This window comes from Aspergillus alliaceus (assembly GCF_009176365.1).
Source record: "Aspergillus alliaceus strain CBS 536.65 unplaced genomic scaffold BDW43scaffold_79, whole genome shotgun sequence".
Classification (NCBI taxonomy): Eukaryota; Fungi; Ascomycota; class Eurotiomycetes; order Eurotiales; family Aspergillaceae; genus Aspergillus; species Aspergillus alliaceus.
This window is the reverse complement of record NW_022474762.1, coordinates 119,739-134,394: the sequence shown is the minus strand read 5'-3', so window position 1 is coordinate 134,394 and position 14,656 is coordinate 119,739. Positions and strand designations below refer to the sequence as shown.

General features: G+C 49.2%; 6 protein-coding genes across 6 annotated transcripts; 4 read left to right on the top strand and 2 right to left on the bottom strand.

Moving 5' to 3' along the window:
- Positions 1-428: 428 nt before the first annotated feature.
- BDW43DRAFT_239031 (Zn(II)2Cys6 transcription factor domain-containing protein) lies at positions 429-2,301 on the top strand. Its single transcript, XM_032039644.1, has 3 exons — positions 429-884; positions 945-2,181; positions 2,285-2,301. The coding sequence occupies exons 1-2, from the start codon at positions 816-818 to the stop codon at positions 2,064-2,066; spliced, it is 1,191 nt and encodes a 396-aa protein (XP_031894508.1). The 5' UTR covers positions 429-815; the 3' UTR covers positions 2,067-2,181; positions 2,285-2,301.
- Positions 2,302-3,355, top strand: BDW43DRAFT_239070 (uncharacterized protein). Its single transcript, XM_032039645.1, has one exon. It carries the CDS (start codon positions 2,433-2,435, stop codon positions 3,045-3,047), a length of 615 nt encoding a protein of 204 aa, XP_031894507.1. The 5' UTR covers positions 2,302-2,432; the 3' UTR covers positions 3,048-3,355.
- On the top strand, positions 3,307-6,968 carry BDW43DRAFT_293587 (uncharacterized protein). Its single transcript, XM_032043838.1, has 7 exons — positions 3,307-3,992; positions 4,074-4,752; positions 4,817-4,974; positions 5,029-5,392; positions 5,442-5,795; positions 5,872-6,479; positions 6,551-6,968. The coding sequence occupies exons 1-7, from the start codon at positions 3,899-3,901 to the stop codon at positions 6,757-6,759; spliced, it is 2,466 nt and encodes an 821-aa protein (XP_031894506.1). The 5' UTR covers positions 3,307-3,898; the 3' UTR covers positions 6,760-6,968.
- Positions 6,969-8,558: 1,590 nt separating this feature from the next.
- BDW43DRAFT_323571 (DUF2985 domain-containing protein) lies at positions 8,559-9,470 on the top strand (the record flags this gene model as incomplete). The annotated part of the gene is made up of 1 exon (XM_032049776.1): positions 8,559-9,470. One exon carries the CDS (start codon positions 8,559-8,561, stop codon positions 9,468-9,470), a length of 912 nt encoding a protein of 303 aa, XP_031894505.1.
- Positions 9,471-10,506: 1,036 nt separating this feature from the next.
- Positions 10,507-11,701, bottom strand: BDW43DRAFT_323569 (RTA1 domain-containing protein; the record flags this gene model as incomplete). The annotated part of the gene is made up of 2 exons (XM_032049775.1): positions 11,232-11,701; positions 10,507-11,168 (listed from the first exon to the last, which is right to left on the bottom strand). Exons 1-2 carry the CDS (start codon positions 11,392-11,394, stop codon positions 10,507-10,509), a joined length of 825 nt encoding a protein of 274 aa, XP_031894504.1. The 5' UTR covers positions 11,395-11,701.
- Positions 11,702-12,154: 453 nt separating this feature from the next.
- Positions 12,155-14,562, bottom strand: BDW43DRAFT_323568 (glycoside hydrolase superfamily; the record flags this gene model as incomplete). Its single annotated transcript, XM_032049774.1, has 9 exons — positions 12,155-12,341; positions 12,375-12,762; positions 12,809-12,866; positions 12,975-12,999; positions 13,045-13,180; positions 13,273-13,405; positions 13,488-13,602; positions 13,632-14,352; positions 14,406-14,562. 9 exons carry the CDS (start codon positions 14,560-14,562, stop codon positions 12,155-12,157), a joined length of 1,920 nt encoding a protein of 639 aa, XP_031894503.1.
- Between the last annotated feature and the right edge of the window lie 94 nt (positions 14,563-14,656).

The following is a 14,656-nucleotide window of genomic DNA, read 5'->3' as shown; positions in this document are numbered from 1 at the left end:
GGGATAATCCCAGGGATTTCGGGATGGGATGGGATTTTGGGATTTTGGGATGGGAAATGGGAATCCCGTCCCATCCCAAAATCCCAAAATAATGCCAAGACAAGGATGGGAATCCCGTTTTTATGGTTAATCCGGATGGGAATCCCATCCCATTTTAAAATTGGGATTGGGAATCCCGTTTTGTGCGGTTAAACGGGATGGGATTCCCGTTCTAGCCCTATGTTTGGGATGGGATGGGAAACGGGATGCCAAGAGGGAAAACGGGATGGGAAATGGGATGCCAAGGATGGGATGGGATGGGATGGGAAATTCCCATTCCCATCCCGTCCCATCCCAACGGTCAGCCTAGCGTCATGTGATCTACGGCTGTATGTTCCTATATTTTAATCGCAAGATAAGTTACCACCTTGAATTACTGATTTCCCAAGCGTCAATATTATGTAGAATCATTGTTTCTGTCCCAAGAGATCCAGTCTGCGGAGAATAAAGGTTTGTCGAGATAGTGTGGAGTGGTCGTCGTTATAGTCTGTGGAAGTCCCGGCCACCCAATAAGACAAGCATACATTCGCTTACACATAATCCGCCATACACGTGACTACCTGCGGGAAGCCTTTGCACTTGCAACAAAACATTATGAGATCACCAGGGTCGCGCGGTAGGGCAAACTAGTCTGCAAATACTGTCTACCAATAACAATCCCTCTCGCAAAAAAAAAAAAGGGGAGCAGATTATGTTTACGAAGCAATCTGTGGACCTCGCACTCTTTAAACGATCTAGTTACTAGGTTTTGCCAGGTATTGAATCGAGATTTTGCCATGCCGTCGCGTCGGTCTCACCGCAAATCTCGCCACGGATGCATTGCTTGCAAACGGCGACGGGTTAAGGTACGCCCAGCTTTTACTTACTTCATGGACCACTTGTCAGTTACTCACATGCGCTTACAGTGCGATGAGCGTCGACCCGAATGCGCGAACTGCAAGAATCGAAACACCCCCTGCTTTTACGCTCCAAAGGACCCTGAGCAGTTGCCTCGCTCGAATACCGAGGAGTCGTCTCCTGGATTATCGTCAAGCCATATTCCGGCTCAGACCAAGGCGCCATGCAGCTTGCATTGTCCCTCTCCGGGGTGGATGCACGGCAGTGAACCTCTTCCACAAGCCCCAGAATTAAACCTTCGCGACATGGAACTTCTTCTCCACTGGTGTTCATCGACATACGCTACAATGGCCCATAATAAACAGGCCGAGCATATATATCAATACGTCCTGCCTAGGGAAGGCCTGGAGTACCCGTTTGTTCTGCATGGCTTGCTCGCATTGTCTGCACTGCATATGGCAAGGACTGGCGATCAAATTCCCAGATCGCACTACTTCTCGATTGCCTTGGAGCATCAAAACCGTGCGCTCGCGTTATTTCGACCTGTAGTACTTTCCATCAACCGTGAGAACAGCCATACTGTATTCGCTTTCGCCGGTGTACTTTTCCAACTAGCGTTCGCCATGTCGCCATGTTCGCCGTTCGCAGACACTTATGACTCCATCCGGGATCTTATCCAGGCATTCACCCTTTGCAGAGGGCTTCGTGAGATCATAGGCGCATCGTGGGGCTGGGTTAAAGAAGGGAAGTTCGCGGACATGTTAGTGAATGTGGATGACACCAAACATTGGCCTCTGCCTGAGGCCGTTCAGGCAGCCATCTCACATCTCGAGAGCCTCAACCAGTATCGAAGGAGCGAAATCGCCCACCATGACGCTGATTGCTACGGTTCGGCTATTAGCCATTTGAAAGACATGATGGAAATCTACCAGGACAAGCCGCGTCGAGTTGAGCTCGCCCTGCGATGGCCTTTCGGTCTTGAACCAAAGTATCTCGATTTGCTGAAGGACCATGACCCAATGGCTCTCGTTATACTAGCTCATTATTGCCTGGTACTGCATCATTTCAGACACCATTGGTGGATGGAAGGGTGGAGCTCCCATGTCGCCCGTGGTGTTTGGGATCATCTCGACGAGTATTGGAGACCATATGTGTCCTGGGTTGTGAAGGAGATAGGATTGGATGTGTGAATGCGGTTGACCACACAGCCCTGGTTTGCCGCTCTCGGCGATTCCTCTCCCCAGCCTAAATCAAGTTTGTGAACCGCATCTCGTGTGCTGAATTTGCCGTTACTTGCTGTAATGGGTGAGTTATTCTCCACCTGTGAGCCTGCGTTGCGTTGTATTACTTCTCCCCCCACCACCCCACCACCACCACCACCAACAACTACTTGCTGACTCTTGACTAGATGAAGATGTTAGTTGTCGCTGTTATTCCTATCCACGCGACTCACCCAGTTTAAACAACCCCAAAGCTATACGGAGCCGTAAAGCTCTATAATTATAGCGAAGCTGCTGGCGTGCAGACCTACGATATGGATATCGATTTGGCACGGGATGTCTACGTGGTCTTCATATGCACGAACAACTACGTGCACCCTTATGTGTAGCACGGTGCTAGAGTGCATACGCTGCTATAGGGTAATCAGTCCGTCAATGAGGGCCAAGATTCCAACAGTGTCCGGGGTTGAAGCAATTGCGTGTGTTCAACCGCATAGTATATGCTCGCTACACCGGCTCTTACATACCGTAAAGGATCTTGGCCATTTTCTAATCCGAGTCAAGGGAAGAGTTCGTCTTCGGAAGTTGCTACTGCCGTTACTCCTGTCCACCCGGCACCGGCCTTTCTCCCGGTTGTTACTAGAGCAACTGGTTGATCCTAAAAGTCAAGTAGTCCTTGTCCCCCCCAGTCTTCAGCGGTGGCTGTCCGGGATATCTGACCGACTGGCCACTCATAGGCTGACATGGTGGTTCAGGGTCCTGGGAGTGACTGTATCAGTGAACTCGAAATACTGCTCCTTAGATACTGAGGATGGCATTATAGCAGCTTTTTTTGCTGGATCATATACAGTTAACACCAGTCGCTGCGGGCCGAAGGGTCAGCTGGCTCGCCTCCGTCCGACGTATCCCGGGCCACGCCGTATGACTACTTCTCAGCAGACAAGCTTATAGCCGGGTTTTGCGCTACATAGTGAGCGTAGCCCTTTGATTAGAAGATAAGTTTAGGCGGTGAACTAACACTGCAGATCCTTGCTAGGCGGTCGTGCCCTTCTAACGTATTAATGTAAAAACGAACAACCTAAACTAACATAAGCTACTATTATATCTATGCATAACATACATATGACATAAAGTTGTAAAGCGGCATTGGGAGTATCAGGAAGATGAAATCTCTTTTGTATTTATTATTATCACAATACAGTGAGTGGATCGCAAAGCGAGTAATATACCGGGCACATAGTACATCTGGTGGCTAACACGAAATAACGTATCGTATACCGTATCGTATACTGTACCGGTTCCACCGGTTCCGTTGATACGTAGTCAACCATGAAGCATTCTGCTCCGAAATCCCGATAGCACCGATGCATTACCGAAACTACTCCACTAACCAATTTTACGATCTGACTGGTTTGAACTAGTTAAAAAAGCTAAAACGGGGGTACCTTGATATAATATGGCGGGAAACCTAGCATGGTGGGGCCCTCTGACGACCCAAAAGAATCGATGGAGATACCAACCCTGGGGTACGAGATAGGGAACCTGGTTAGGGTTAGCAATCAATTTTCAGTCAGAGTCTGCGCAGACATGGATTCGAGTACAAGAAATGGCGTCCACCCCAAGAGTTTACCTTTTTTCGGGTGGTCAACCAGCTACATTCAACCACCCTCGGCCAAACGCATCAGTCTGACCCGGTACGGGTATAAGGAAAAGTACTAACCCTAGTCTGGGAACGGTTGGCTTCTCAGTATCTTCACTTCGCGTCTCGTCGACCAAGACCAAACGATCACAAACCACACTCCATGCCCTATCAGGATTTATATTGTCCGTCGGACGATCCGCCGCCCTATGAACTAATCGCAAGCCATGGGATGCAAGGTGGAACGGAGGTCGATGGTAAGTGACCAACCGGCATGACAGTAACTCAAAGCACCATGCCACCTTTTACAATCACCTGACAAAGCATCAAATTCCTAGCGGACGGGCGGATTGAAGTCGACCTTGACTCGAAGGTCTGTAAGGCCGTGGCAAAGTTCATCCCATTGCCCGGCGAAGAGGACCTACGCTATCCGCCTCCCACCTACCCCAGCTTCGCCACAGGCGAGATCAGGCTCAACATTGTGATCCACGTGGTCGGGAGCCGAGGAGATGTGCAGCCATTTATCGCGTTAGGCAACGAACTGCAGAAACACGGACATCGAGTGCGTCTTGCGACACATAATGTTTTCGGTACCTTTGTCAGGGATTCAGGGCTCGAATTCTATCCCATCGGCGGGGATCCAGCCGAGCTTATGGCATACATGGTTAAGAATCCGGGGCTGATTCCACAGATGAAGAGCTTGCGGGCTGGCGACATCCAGAAGAAGCGTGCCATGGTGGCCGAGATGCTACACGGGTGCTGGAAGTCTTGTATAGAAGATGATCCAATGTCGCAGACGCCGTTTGTGGCAGACGCTATTATTGCTAATCCACCTAGCTTTGCACACATCCACTGCGCGCAGGCCCTGGGGGTACCGGTCCATTTAATGTTTACTATGCCGTGGAGCAGCACCAAAGCCTTTCCACATCCGTTGGCAAACTTGAAACATTCAGATACCAGCCAGCCGATCGCTAACTATCTTTCATATGGCATCGTGGAGTGGATGACATGGCAGGGGTACGTACGGACGATGGTATTGAGTTCCTAAAGGTCGCTGGTCTCTGCTGACATCAGAACATAGGTTAGGAGACGTGATCAACAAATGGCGATCAGAGATAGACTTGGAGCCAGTGCCTGCCACCGAAGGGCCCAGTTTAGCAGAAACCCTCAAAGTGCCCTTCACCTACTGCTGGTCACCGGCTTTGATGCCGAAGCCTAGGGACTGGCCCTCACATATTGGTAAACCCTTACATCCACCATCCTGGTTAAGCAACTGCTGACGGCCCGTGTCAGATGTCTGTGGATTTTTCTTTCGGGAAACCCCCAGCTACACCCCTCCTCCGGAGTTAACAGCCTTCCTGCGCGACGGACCGCGGCCGGTATACATTGGCTTTGGTAGCATTGTTATTGACGATCCCGAGAAGTTCACAGCGACGATCCTTGAAGCAGTTCGCAACGTTGGAGTACGCGCCATCATCTCCCGTGGTTGGAGTAAGTTAGGCGGAGCACCTTCGCGCAATATCTTCTACATAGATGACTGCCCGCACGAGTGGCTATTCCAGCATGTTGCTGCTGTTGTCCACCATGGTGGTGCTGGCACGACCGCCTGCGGTCTGCGAAACGGTTGTCCGACAACCATCGTCCCTTTCTTCGGAGAGTAAGGTCTCCCCGATATAGAGCCAGGGAAACATACTGATGTCTTCCAGCCAGCCTTTTTGGGGCAATATGGTGGCTGCGTCGGGCGCCGGCCCCAAACCAATACCGTACCGTGAAATTAATGCACATAATTTTGCACAGGCCATCGGGTTTTGTCTGCAACCTTCTGCATTAGCAGCTGCGCAGGATATGGCTATGAGAATGCGGTTGGAATCAGGTGTTCAGGCGGCCGTGGCTTCATTTCACAGGCAGCTGCCATTGACACGAATGAAGTGTCAAATCTTACCCGACCAGCCTGCTGTTTGGGAATTCAGGAAGTCCTTCTCAGAACCAGTCTATATGTCAGGTATTGCCGCACAGATCCTGTTGGAAAGTAGACGGATCGATGCAAAACATATACATCTGTTAGTCCTTCCATTCTGCCCCGTACCAAGCAATCTAAATCTCTCAGGATGACGCTGACTCAGGACCAACCCTCAGCCATAACATGAACCCGATAGTAATCGACAATCGACGATGGGATCCCATCACTGGTACCGCATCTGCCACTGTTGTAACGGGCGCCAACATGCTCAAACACGGCACGGATATCTTCTATAAACCGATCAAAGAGATTCACCGCGGTTGCTCCCCTAATTCTTCGCCTAGTGCGTCTCTACCTGAGCTCTCCCCGGCGAGGGGCGCGGGCTCGCCTGGTGGGCAATCCATGAGAGATATGCAGCCTCATCCTGGGCGCCCAAGAACAGGTGCCGGGACGACGGGTGCCGCTTTTGCAGCCAGTGGAAAGAGCCTTGGCAAGTTCGTGGGCTATGCATACAAAGGGGCGGTTGTTGATATCCCACTCGCAACCACCGAGGGGCTGCGCGCAGTGCCACGCCTGTATGGCGAGGATGTGAGAGACCTTGGTCCTGTACGGGACTGGAAATCTGGTGTTGCTATTGGTGGCAAGAGCTTTGCTTACGGTGTCGCTGGTGGTCTTACGGATATCTTCGTTCAGCCATATAAGGGAGCCAAGGATGAGGGTGCCATAGGTGCGGCGAAGGGTATCGCCAAAGGGACGATTGGTACTATGACGAAAGTTGGGTCTGGTACGCTTTTGCCCTTCAAAAAACCTTCCTTATACAAACAACACAAGACTGACTGATTGATTGTCCTGCAGGTATGTTGGGCTTGGTAGCCTACCCCGGACATGGAATCTGCAAGAGTATTCAAGCCACGGGACGATCAGGGACAAGGAAACAAATTGTTAACGCACGGGGAAGAGAGCGAGAGTTTATAGCACGAAGAGCCGTTAATGCGGGTTTAGACCAGAAGGCCATAGTTTGGACCTTTGATACAGTGAGGCGCGGGAAGCGAAACCAACGTTGAAACACTTTGAGCAGGATGGGGTGTATTGGCAGTTGGCCGACGTGTTCAAGTGACTTTGTCCGTACGGGGGCTCGTTTCACAAGGATACTTCTTTTTTGCCGTGATTTATGTCACTTTGCCCTTGACTGAAGACCGAAAGGGCTTCTTACAATAGACGTTTATGAATGAACAGTATGATAGAGCTTCCTTTAACACATGGGAGAATTGACCTTTGCAATTGAACCCGGCTACAATAATATGTATATACGTTTCCATCCTAGAACGGACCAGCGTCTCTAACACCACGCAGTGTTTTAGGACTCTCTCTGATACCCTGAAAGTATAGTAGGCCGGGCCCCCGCTTCGCCTTCTGCTCCATGACCTTCTCGCTTCTGGGATATGTGGCGGAACGAAGAGGAGGGGGGATACGAGCGAACCGAGGAACGAAAACCGCAGCTAGATACGCCGTGGATGATACAGATACAGCGCGCAAGCTCCAAGCACTGAGTCAATTCGTGGAGGCTGAGTCAGGCTAATAGAGATTTAAATTGAGATACTCCATTTGGCATCGCGGCTACGGAGTTCTCCCGAGCCTACAAAGAATTGCCTAAGTCTTGCTAGAGCCATCAGAAAACTTTGATAGAATAGAAGATTTAGAGAAAGGGGCTGAACTAAGCGTTCGGTTCCGAGCATATCGTACCCACTTTTTGCACGAAATACGCTAGGAAACGCGTGGCGGCAGTGGGTCATATTAGTGTACGAATACGACCCAAGAAAGATCTGATCGACGATGATCGATCATTGCCTTATTGGCATGTATGTACCAATACGGCTGACAATACCAATTCAATCCTGGGATTTACAGCCTGATGTTTGCTTCGAGCTGTTGTGCCTACCTCTCACTTCAACTAGAACTTCACAGGACAACTGGAAACCCAAGACCACTGGTAGAAATTCTCTTAGCTGCATTTTGTTTGGTCATCGCTTTCGGGATGATCTAATGATTCTAAAAATGCCCCCTCTAGCGGTTTCCACTGTAGTATATAAAGTGGTGGTAGTGTATTGAGCACGGCTCCACTTGCGGGGCCCGAAGATAGGGCTGAGCCAAGTACTTAACTTTTTGGCTATGGTCTCGCACTATGGATTTCTAGAACGAAATAGTCTGTAATAGTAACGACACCACTGCATAGATTCTAGACTGTCTGCGGACCAGTATCTGCCATACACTGTATATTAAAGTAGACATGTAAGATACTCAAGTATCCGAGTTTCGCCAGAAACAATACAAGTGTTCTTAACGAGCCACTGACGGGCATCCTTTTCCACCGAAGTAACTCCGATAGGTTCCAAGTATGCTTGGCCCTTGGAATATTGGTGTTTTCCACGTTCCGCTCTCCGGGCACGGAATACAGTTGATCTATACGAAAGCCGTGAGAACTCAGTCTGAAAATTCAGTTCAAGACAGATCATAAATTCCCGTCCTTAAGCCCTATCCATTCTTGAATTTCTTGGGAGTATTTCCTTTGGCGGGAATATAGCAAACAGCTCGTTCGCCCTGCCTTACAACGAAGGTTTCAGCCTCGATTCCAAGTCGAACAAAATCATAGATCGTCGTAGTTCTCGCGCCGGTTGCTGTACAGAGATCTGCGCGCAAGACATACCCAGCGGCACCTTAGCACACGTCTAGTGTGCAAGGCTAGGCGATCCTCGGGTGTAGCGACCGAAAGAAGGTGCAGTCACGGCAATAGAACCATTCTCAATATTGAGCACGTTGCCGTTGGCAATGAAGGTCTGCCGGGCCCTCAAAACGCATATACATTATGACATTGCTGACGCGTTGTCTGCAGGTCCTGAAGGGAAGTGAAAGAGCCGTGACGCCAACGCCGCCAGAGCAAGAGCACACCCAAGATCAAAACGATCTCCCCTGGCAACTCTCCACAGCGATCAATGTTCTCCGCTTTACTTACTGGGTTCTGACGCCCACCGGCTTCCTTGTCACCCTCTACGGTCTAAACGTTGTGGCCTGGGGCGGCATGCTCTTTTTGCTTATCTGTAACGCATCGCCAGCAATGTGCCACCCAAGCTGCAATGATATCAATTCTGCGAACAGGAAATGGATTGAGGTTGACTCTCAGGTTCTGAACGCTCTGTTCTCCCTTCCTGGGTTTGGACTGGCGCCCTGGCGCTTCCGAGATATGTATTGGTGGGTGGGGTGGCGCGTTGGGGGGGCCAAGACAAAGTCGTGTCAAGCGTTGGAAAGGTTGGCGGAGATACACCAGAACTGGGTGCGACTGCCTGAGCTTCTGCCCGTTACTCCGCCTGCACAGTTGCTACAGCTAGAGCTAGGAGTGACGGCTGAGCCAACGCCAGACTCCCCAAGGAGTCTAGCTTCTCAAAGCTCTACGCAGTGTGCACCTCGTGCCCCACCTACCGCCCTGTGGAAACTCGACTTTGTGATCTGGAGCAACCTATGGAATACTATCTTTCAGGCATGCCTCGCGGGATGCATGTGGGGGCTAAATCGATATAACCGACCCAGTTGGACCACAGGGTTGTTTGTCGCACTCGCATGTGCAGCCTCAGGAGCCAGTGGAATCATGATACTCCTTGAAACGAAAAGGACCGAAAGGACTGAGGGAGTAAGGAGGAGTGCGCGAGAGAAGGCGATTAGACACCGCATACTAGGGAAATACGGCGCGACTATTCGTTCGCATGGTATTTGTAGAGTCTAGTGTGCCGATAGACACAAGAAAATGTACCCCAAATGAGATTTCTTTTCCTGACACTGCTGCCCAAAGTGAATTTATCTTTACATCCACCTTGACCGCTGTTTAATAAGCGCTTGTCTAGTATGTATATACGTGATTCCCATGGCTGAAACCATGGCAGCTTATTCTACAGGGTGTTGTGTCTCCATAACGTTTTTTAAGTTCCGGCGCCGATTATCGGAAATCAAATTGCAAGAAAGATCATGGACGTCGAAAAAGCCCATAACACAGAATCTTTCCTTTGTGACCACATTTATGGCCAGAGGCAGTCCTCCGGGAGAGTCACATTCCCGAATTGGGGCCAGCGGCTAAAGTAGGGCTAGCCTGGTGTATAGGTACATAACAGAGGGGTAGCATATACTGCTCAAATACCAAATATCATGCCAAAGCGGGTCCCCATGTACCGCTAGATAAGTAAACTAGAGCATAGTATTGTACCGATGGCTTCTGCCGTACGCAAACGAATCCTGGTGGTTTTGATTCACTTCGTAGAGCCCAAAAATTAGTACACGATATCGGATCCCGGAAATTCACTAGACTTGGTAGTGGAATCACCGCTGAATCACTGCCACTCTACCCTTTCCCCTTGGGGGTTAAATCCGAAGAGTGAATTGGCTAGAAACCTAGGATAGAGCAGGCATGTGGTGTGGAGTGAGTCTTTCTTCCCGGGAAATATTGCCTGCTCATCCAATGTAGGGAGGTAACCAGGTAACCCCCTTCGCCTACGGATTTTTACTGGAAAGAGATAAGGGGCCAAAATAATGGCATGCTGCATAATCGCCTTTTAATTATCGCGTCCGACTTAGACCGCTGGGTTTCTGCTACTCTGCGATCAATATTTTTCCATAAACTGCACCAATCTCGCGACGTGTAGTTCCTAAGGCTATGAAAAAAAAAAGGAAAAGTAAAAAGAAGGGATATGGCAACTTGAATCTGTTCACAGCACAGCTCCACAAGCGCCTTGACATTACTCGAGATCGAAGGAGGCTTGTTCAGGGTTCTAACGCAGTCCCTGGAGGTTAACGTAGCTTTCACACCCTCCCATCGCAGCCTGACTGGCGTTGAGCATTCGGTACGGCTGCCAACGATGAAAGAGAAGTTGCACAACGAGCATGGGAAGCGTATCGAACAGATACATATACAGCTCATGCGAAACGAGATACCCGTCATGTCCCTGCACAAACTCGACTATTCGATACACACATCGAAAAATGATGAGGGCGGCCATGGCGTAAAGGATATAAAGAAGAGTTTTCCAGGGACCTTCCATCACTTTTGATGGGGTCCTGCGAATTCGCAGCGCGAACTTCACCGACACAAAAAGGAAGAACCCAAAAAATAACAGCTGGACGAAAAGCCCAAAAACCAGCAGCTTCTCTCCAATGCTACCCAAGCCGGATATCGCCATCATACCTCCGCCGCTACACTGTAAGATGAAAGCTAGAACATCACCAACGACAAAGACTTTGGTCACTCTGGTCGGGGATATGATGGATAATTCTGGTCGTCGTGTGCATTGAACAATACGTCCATATACCATATAAATCGTCGCCGCATAGAGCGATGGAGGGAGGAGGATCAAGAGTGATTGGCCAATGTATGGGCCAAGGCTGGTGGGACTTTTGGCAGAGATGGCGCGGCAGAGGTATCCCAGGGCCATCACTATTGTTACTTGTTAGCAACCACTATCTAATCGGATATCCCAGAGTCTCGATGCCCACATACTGACAGAACCAATGACGAAGGCAGTGAAGAACCAGGCCCTGGCTCTTATGAATGCTTGCCAAATATGAAGAGCTGCGCTGGCGCCGAACACAAGTGCGAAGATGATACTGGCAGCTACATTTGGGTCGTAATTATAGAGGGATGGCCCGTCGCTCCCGGCCATTGTCGCAACTTGTCGAATAGAACCAGAGGAAATAATAGAATATCGAGCGAAAAGGATCCAAGTATGATTGCACCCAAAATGGTCACTTTACCTCGAGACCTGACACAACCTCTAGTGGACTGTATGAATTCAAAGGGAAGCCCTGCTTAGAGAAGGGCAAAAGAGAACGGAAAAAAACAGATGACGACTAAAAGATAAGACAAATCGAACCCAAATAAAAAAAAAATGAAGTAAACATTGAGGGAGTGATGAATGCCACATTCCCGAGTGGACATACAGCTCGCCATAGTTATATAGCGAGGCTTATGCTCCAAGCCACAGTAATTCCTACAGGACATGCACGAGTTCGGTTTTGAAACGCCGTGGAACCGCTGAAATAGTATTGTCCCAACGTATAGTCGGTGGGGCGTGTGGTACTAGATCGTTTACTGTACGAATACGAGGGCGTCAGCCTGTAATCTACGTGGATGATTGTCAGCAACATTGAGCTTTAACTCCTTAGACTGCAACGTCCGCCTCCCCATTCTAATATTTGAAGATATGTACGTTCTGCGCTACGTACTGCCTCGCCCACTCCGGCAAGGATTGACACAGCAAGACCTCGGTTACCATAGATACTAGACGAAGACCTTCATATGATATTAGCGAGTGAATACCGGGCTCGAATTTTGGCGTTCCACCCTCCTAGGGCACTGTCATATGCTTTTGCATGTTAGGCAGTATAGTTAAATGAAATCAATCTTTGCGTCATGATTAATAGTCAGGTTTCCTTCCAGCCATATATATCTAAGACAGTCTTGCCGATCATCGCTTTGTATATGCCCTGGCGAAGCACCCATTGTTGTGTCACGACGCCCCATTGACTTAGGTCACGGCGAGTGAGATGGAAATGTAAATCTAAGCTTTTTCCCAGCCGAATGGTCTGCTTGTGGAACACCCGTAGAACTCTACCTGGACTAGCTCAAGGGATGCGAATGTACAACTGGGCAACCTCCGCAGCATCAACTACCCCAGTATTAGTTACGGTGAAGCTGACGGTTGCTACCTCGTCCCAAAGGGAATCCAAGCCCCCTGGAGGTTTTGGCTCGGTCGTATTGTAGAATTCTGATCCTGGGGGCAAGTAAGACTTCCATGCCAGATCTAAAACTTGAACTCTGAGGTCGCGGTAATCAAACGTCGAGTAGATCAACCTGTACCCAAACTTGTACCGCGGCACGAGATTGTTTGTAATATAGTGACGGTAATTGATGTAACCCCCCTCGGTAAGATTCGACTGGGCATAATACATACTGGAGTTATCCAGATATACTGGATTGAGTAATGTGGCATAGTCTCCAGGGTCCTTCGCGCCAGTATAAGGCAAAACGACTTGAAGGTGATTATTTCCCATACATGATCTCAACCAAGGTAGAACCAGAGTCTTGGCCTGGGACATGAGCATAGATCACAGCAGTTATATTGGGATATTCAATCTATATATCAAACAGGCGCACCCCGGCATTTATAAATCATAACTATTGTATTATTGCATTTGGCAGCAACATTGGTAATCAGTGGATCAGAATAGCTATCCGCAAGACGTGGCCTGTCCCAACCTTCCGAGAACTGCTCATTGACAAACACAATGCACGCTTCACTGGCTGCATTCACTCCCGGATCCTGGAGAATAAGTCCCAGGACAGGTATACGCCATCTAGCTTTGCTTGACATTGAAATGTGTTAAATAGAGCATCAATATACGCTGCGGTGTTGCTACCTGATCCATCACCCGTTACCAAAGTTCCGCCTGTTATATTGGTCAGAAAGCTTCCCATTAAAGCAGCCATTAATTCATATGAGAAGGGCTGCCTCCTATGTATCCCAAGGTATTGCCCATACCTAATCCTTGCTGGAAAGCAAAGGCCGGTGTTTGGGAGTTGATCAGAGCCGCAGTCGCGTCATAACCAGACAATGAGAGGATCTTTGGCTTCTTCAAAGGTAGGGCGGCCTTCACCTTCACAAGGACATGACCCTCAACAGCTCCTTAAAAGATGATAGACTCAGATGCAGGATCACGAGCATCGACGATCTCGTGCGGTTCACTCAAGGATCACGGGCACGTTAGCCCCAGGACTATCAATTTTCGCGAAGTTATACCAGGTGGCCACTATACGCGTAGCCATGTCATCCAATCTTAACTGGGCCATGGATCCATTTGAGTCTGCAAGACTCAAATTATCAGATTATAGGGCGAATACGGCATGGACATGTCGAGACCTGCATTTGTGCTGGCTACACCGGTGTGCTGCGCATACCAATCGGTGAGGGCGTACCCTTGGAATCCCAGTTCAGTGTTGAGGAGACCATTTAAAACCTTGCTATTATGGCAAGCATGGCTATTGTTAACGCGGTTGTAACTGCACATAACTGGACCCACGCCAGCTTTGACTGTATCCTGGAACGGCCAGAGATACAGATTGTGCATCGTTCTATTGTTAATATTGGATGATACGGATATGTTTACTAAGTAGACGGACGGGTTGCGGTCTGTTTCTTGTTCATTACTAACCAGATGGTTGACACTGGCAATAATGAATTCCTGCATGCCAATAATGGTCTCATACGCCAACTTGCCACAAAGATAATGGTCACTGGAGAACCCTTCCCAGTTCCCTCCTCCACGGGCAACACGGGCCAACGGTCCCATCACAGGTCCCACCGCAATATGGATGCTTTTTCGCTTAAATTCTGCTCCCATATACTGGCCGCGTTTGCGTGCTAGATCAGGATTCCAGGCTACACCAACATGGAGCCCAGGGAATCCAAGCCGAGGGACGGCCTCTAAATTTCCTGAGCAGCCATTGCTAGTTGACTGGAAGCTGTATGTGATGTTGTTTTTCTCGTTGTTTGTCATTTGAGCAACAAGAGTTCTGGCTTGCTCGTACGCAATATTCCAATCGTCTGTCCCATTTCCTGTGGCTGTGAGATGGTTAGGTAAGTTCCTCTTCTCTGTAAGAGAAACCAAAACTTACAGTTAGGGTAAACTGGTGGTGATCTGTCGTAGGACCAGTATCGCTCAAGGTTCCTAAGTACGGTTTGAAGCTCACCAGTGGTTTCATTGTTGAATGTCTGGCCATACACGATAAGCGCTAGCTGGTCGGCGCCCAGCAAACGAAAAAAGAAAGCCATGTGGAAATTGACTTCCAAGGTCCGGAACCCTGACACTGAGAGAATATAAGCAGCTAGAAGCAAAATTTGCGGTGTCTAGGGGGGCGTATATCGG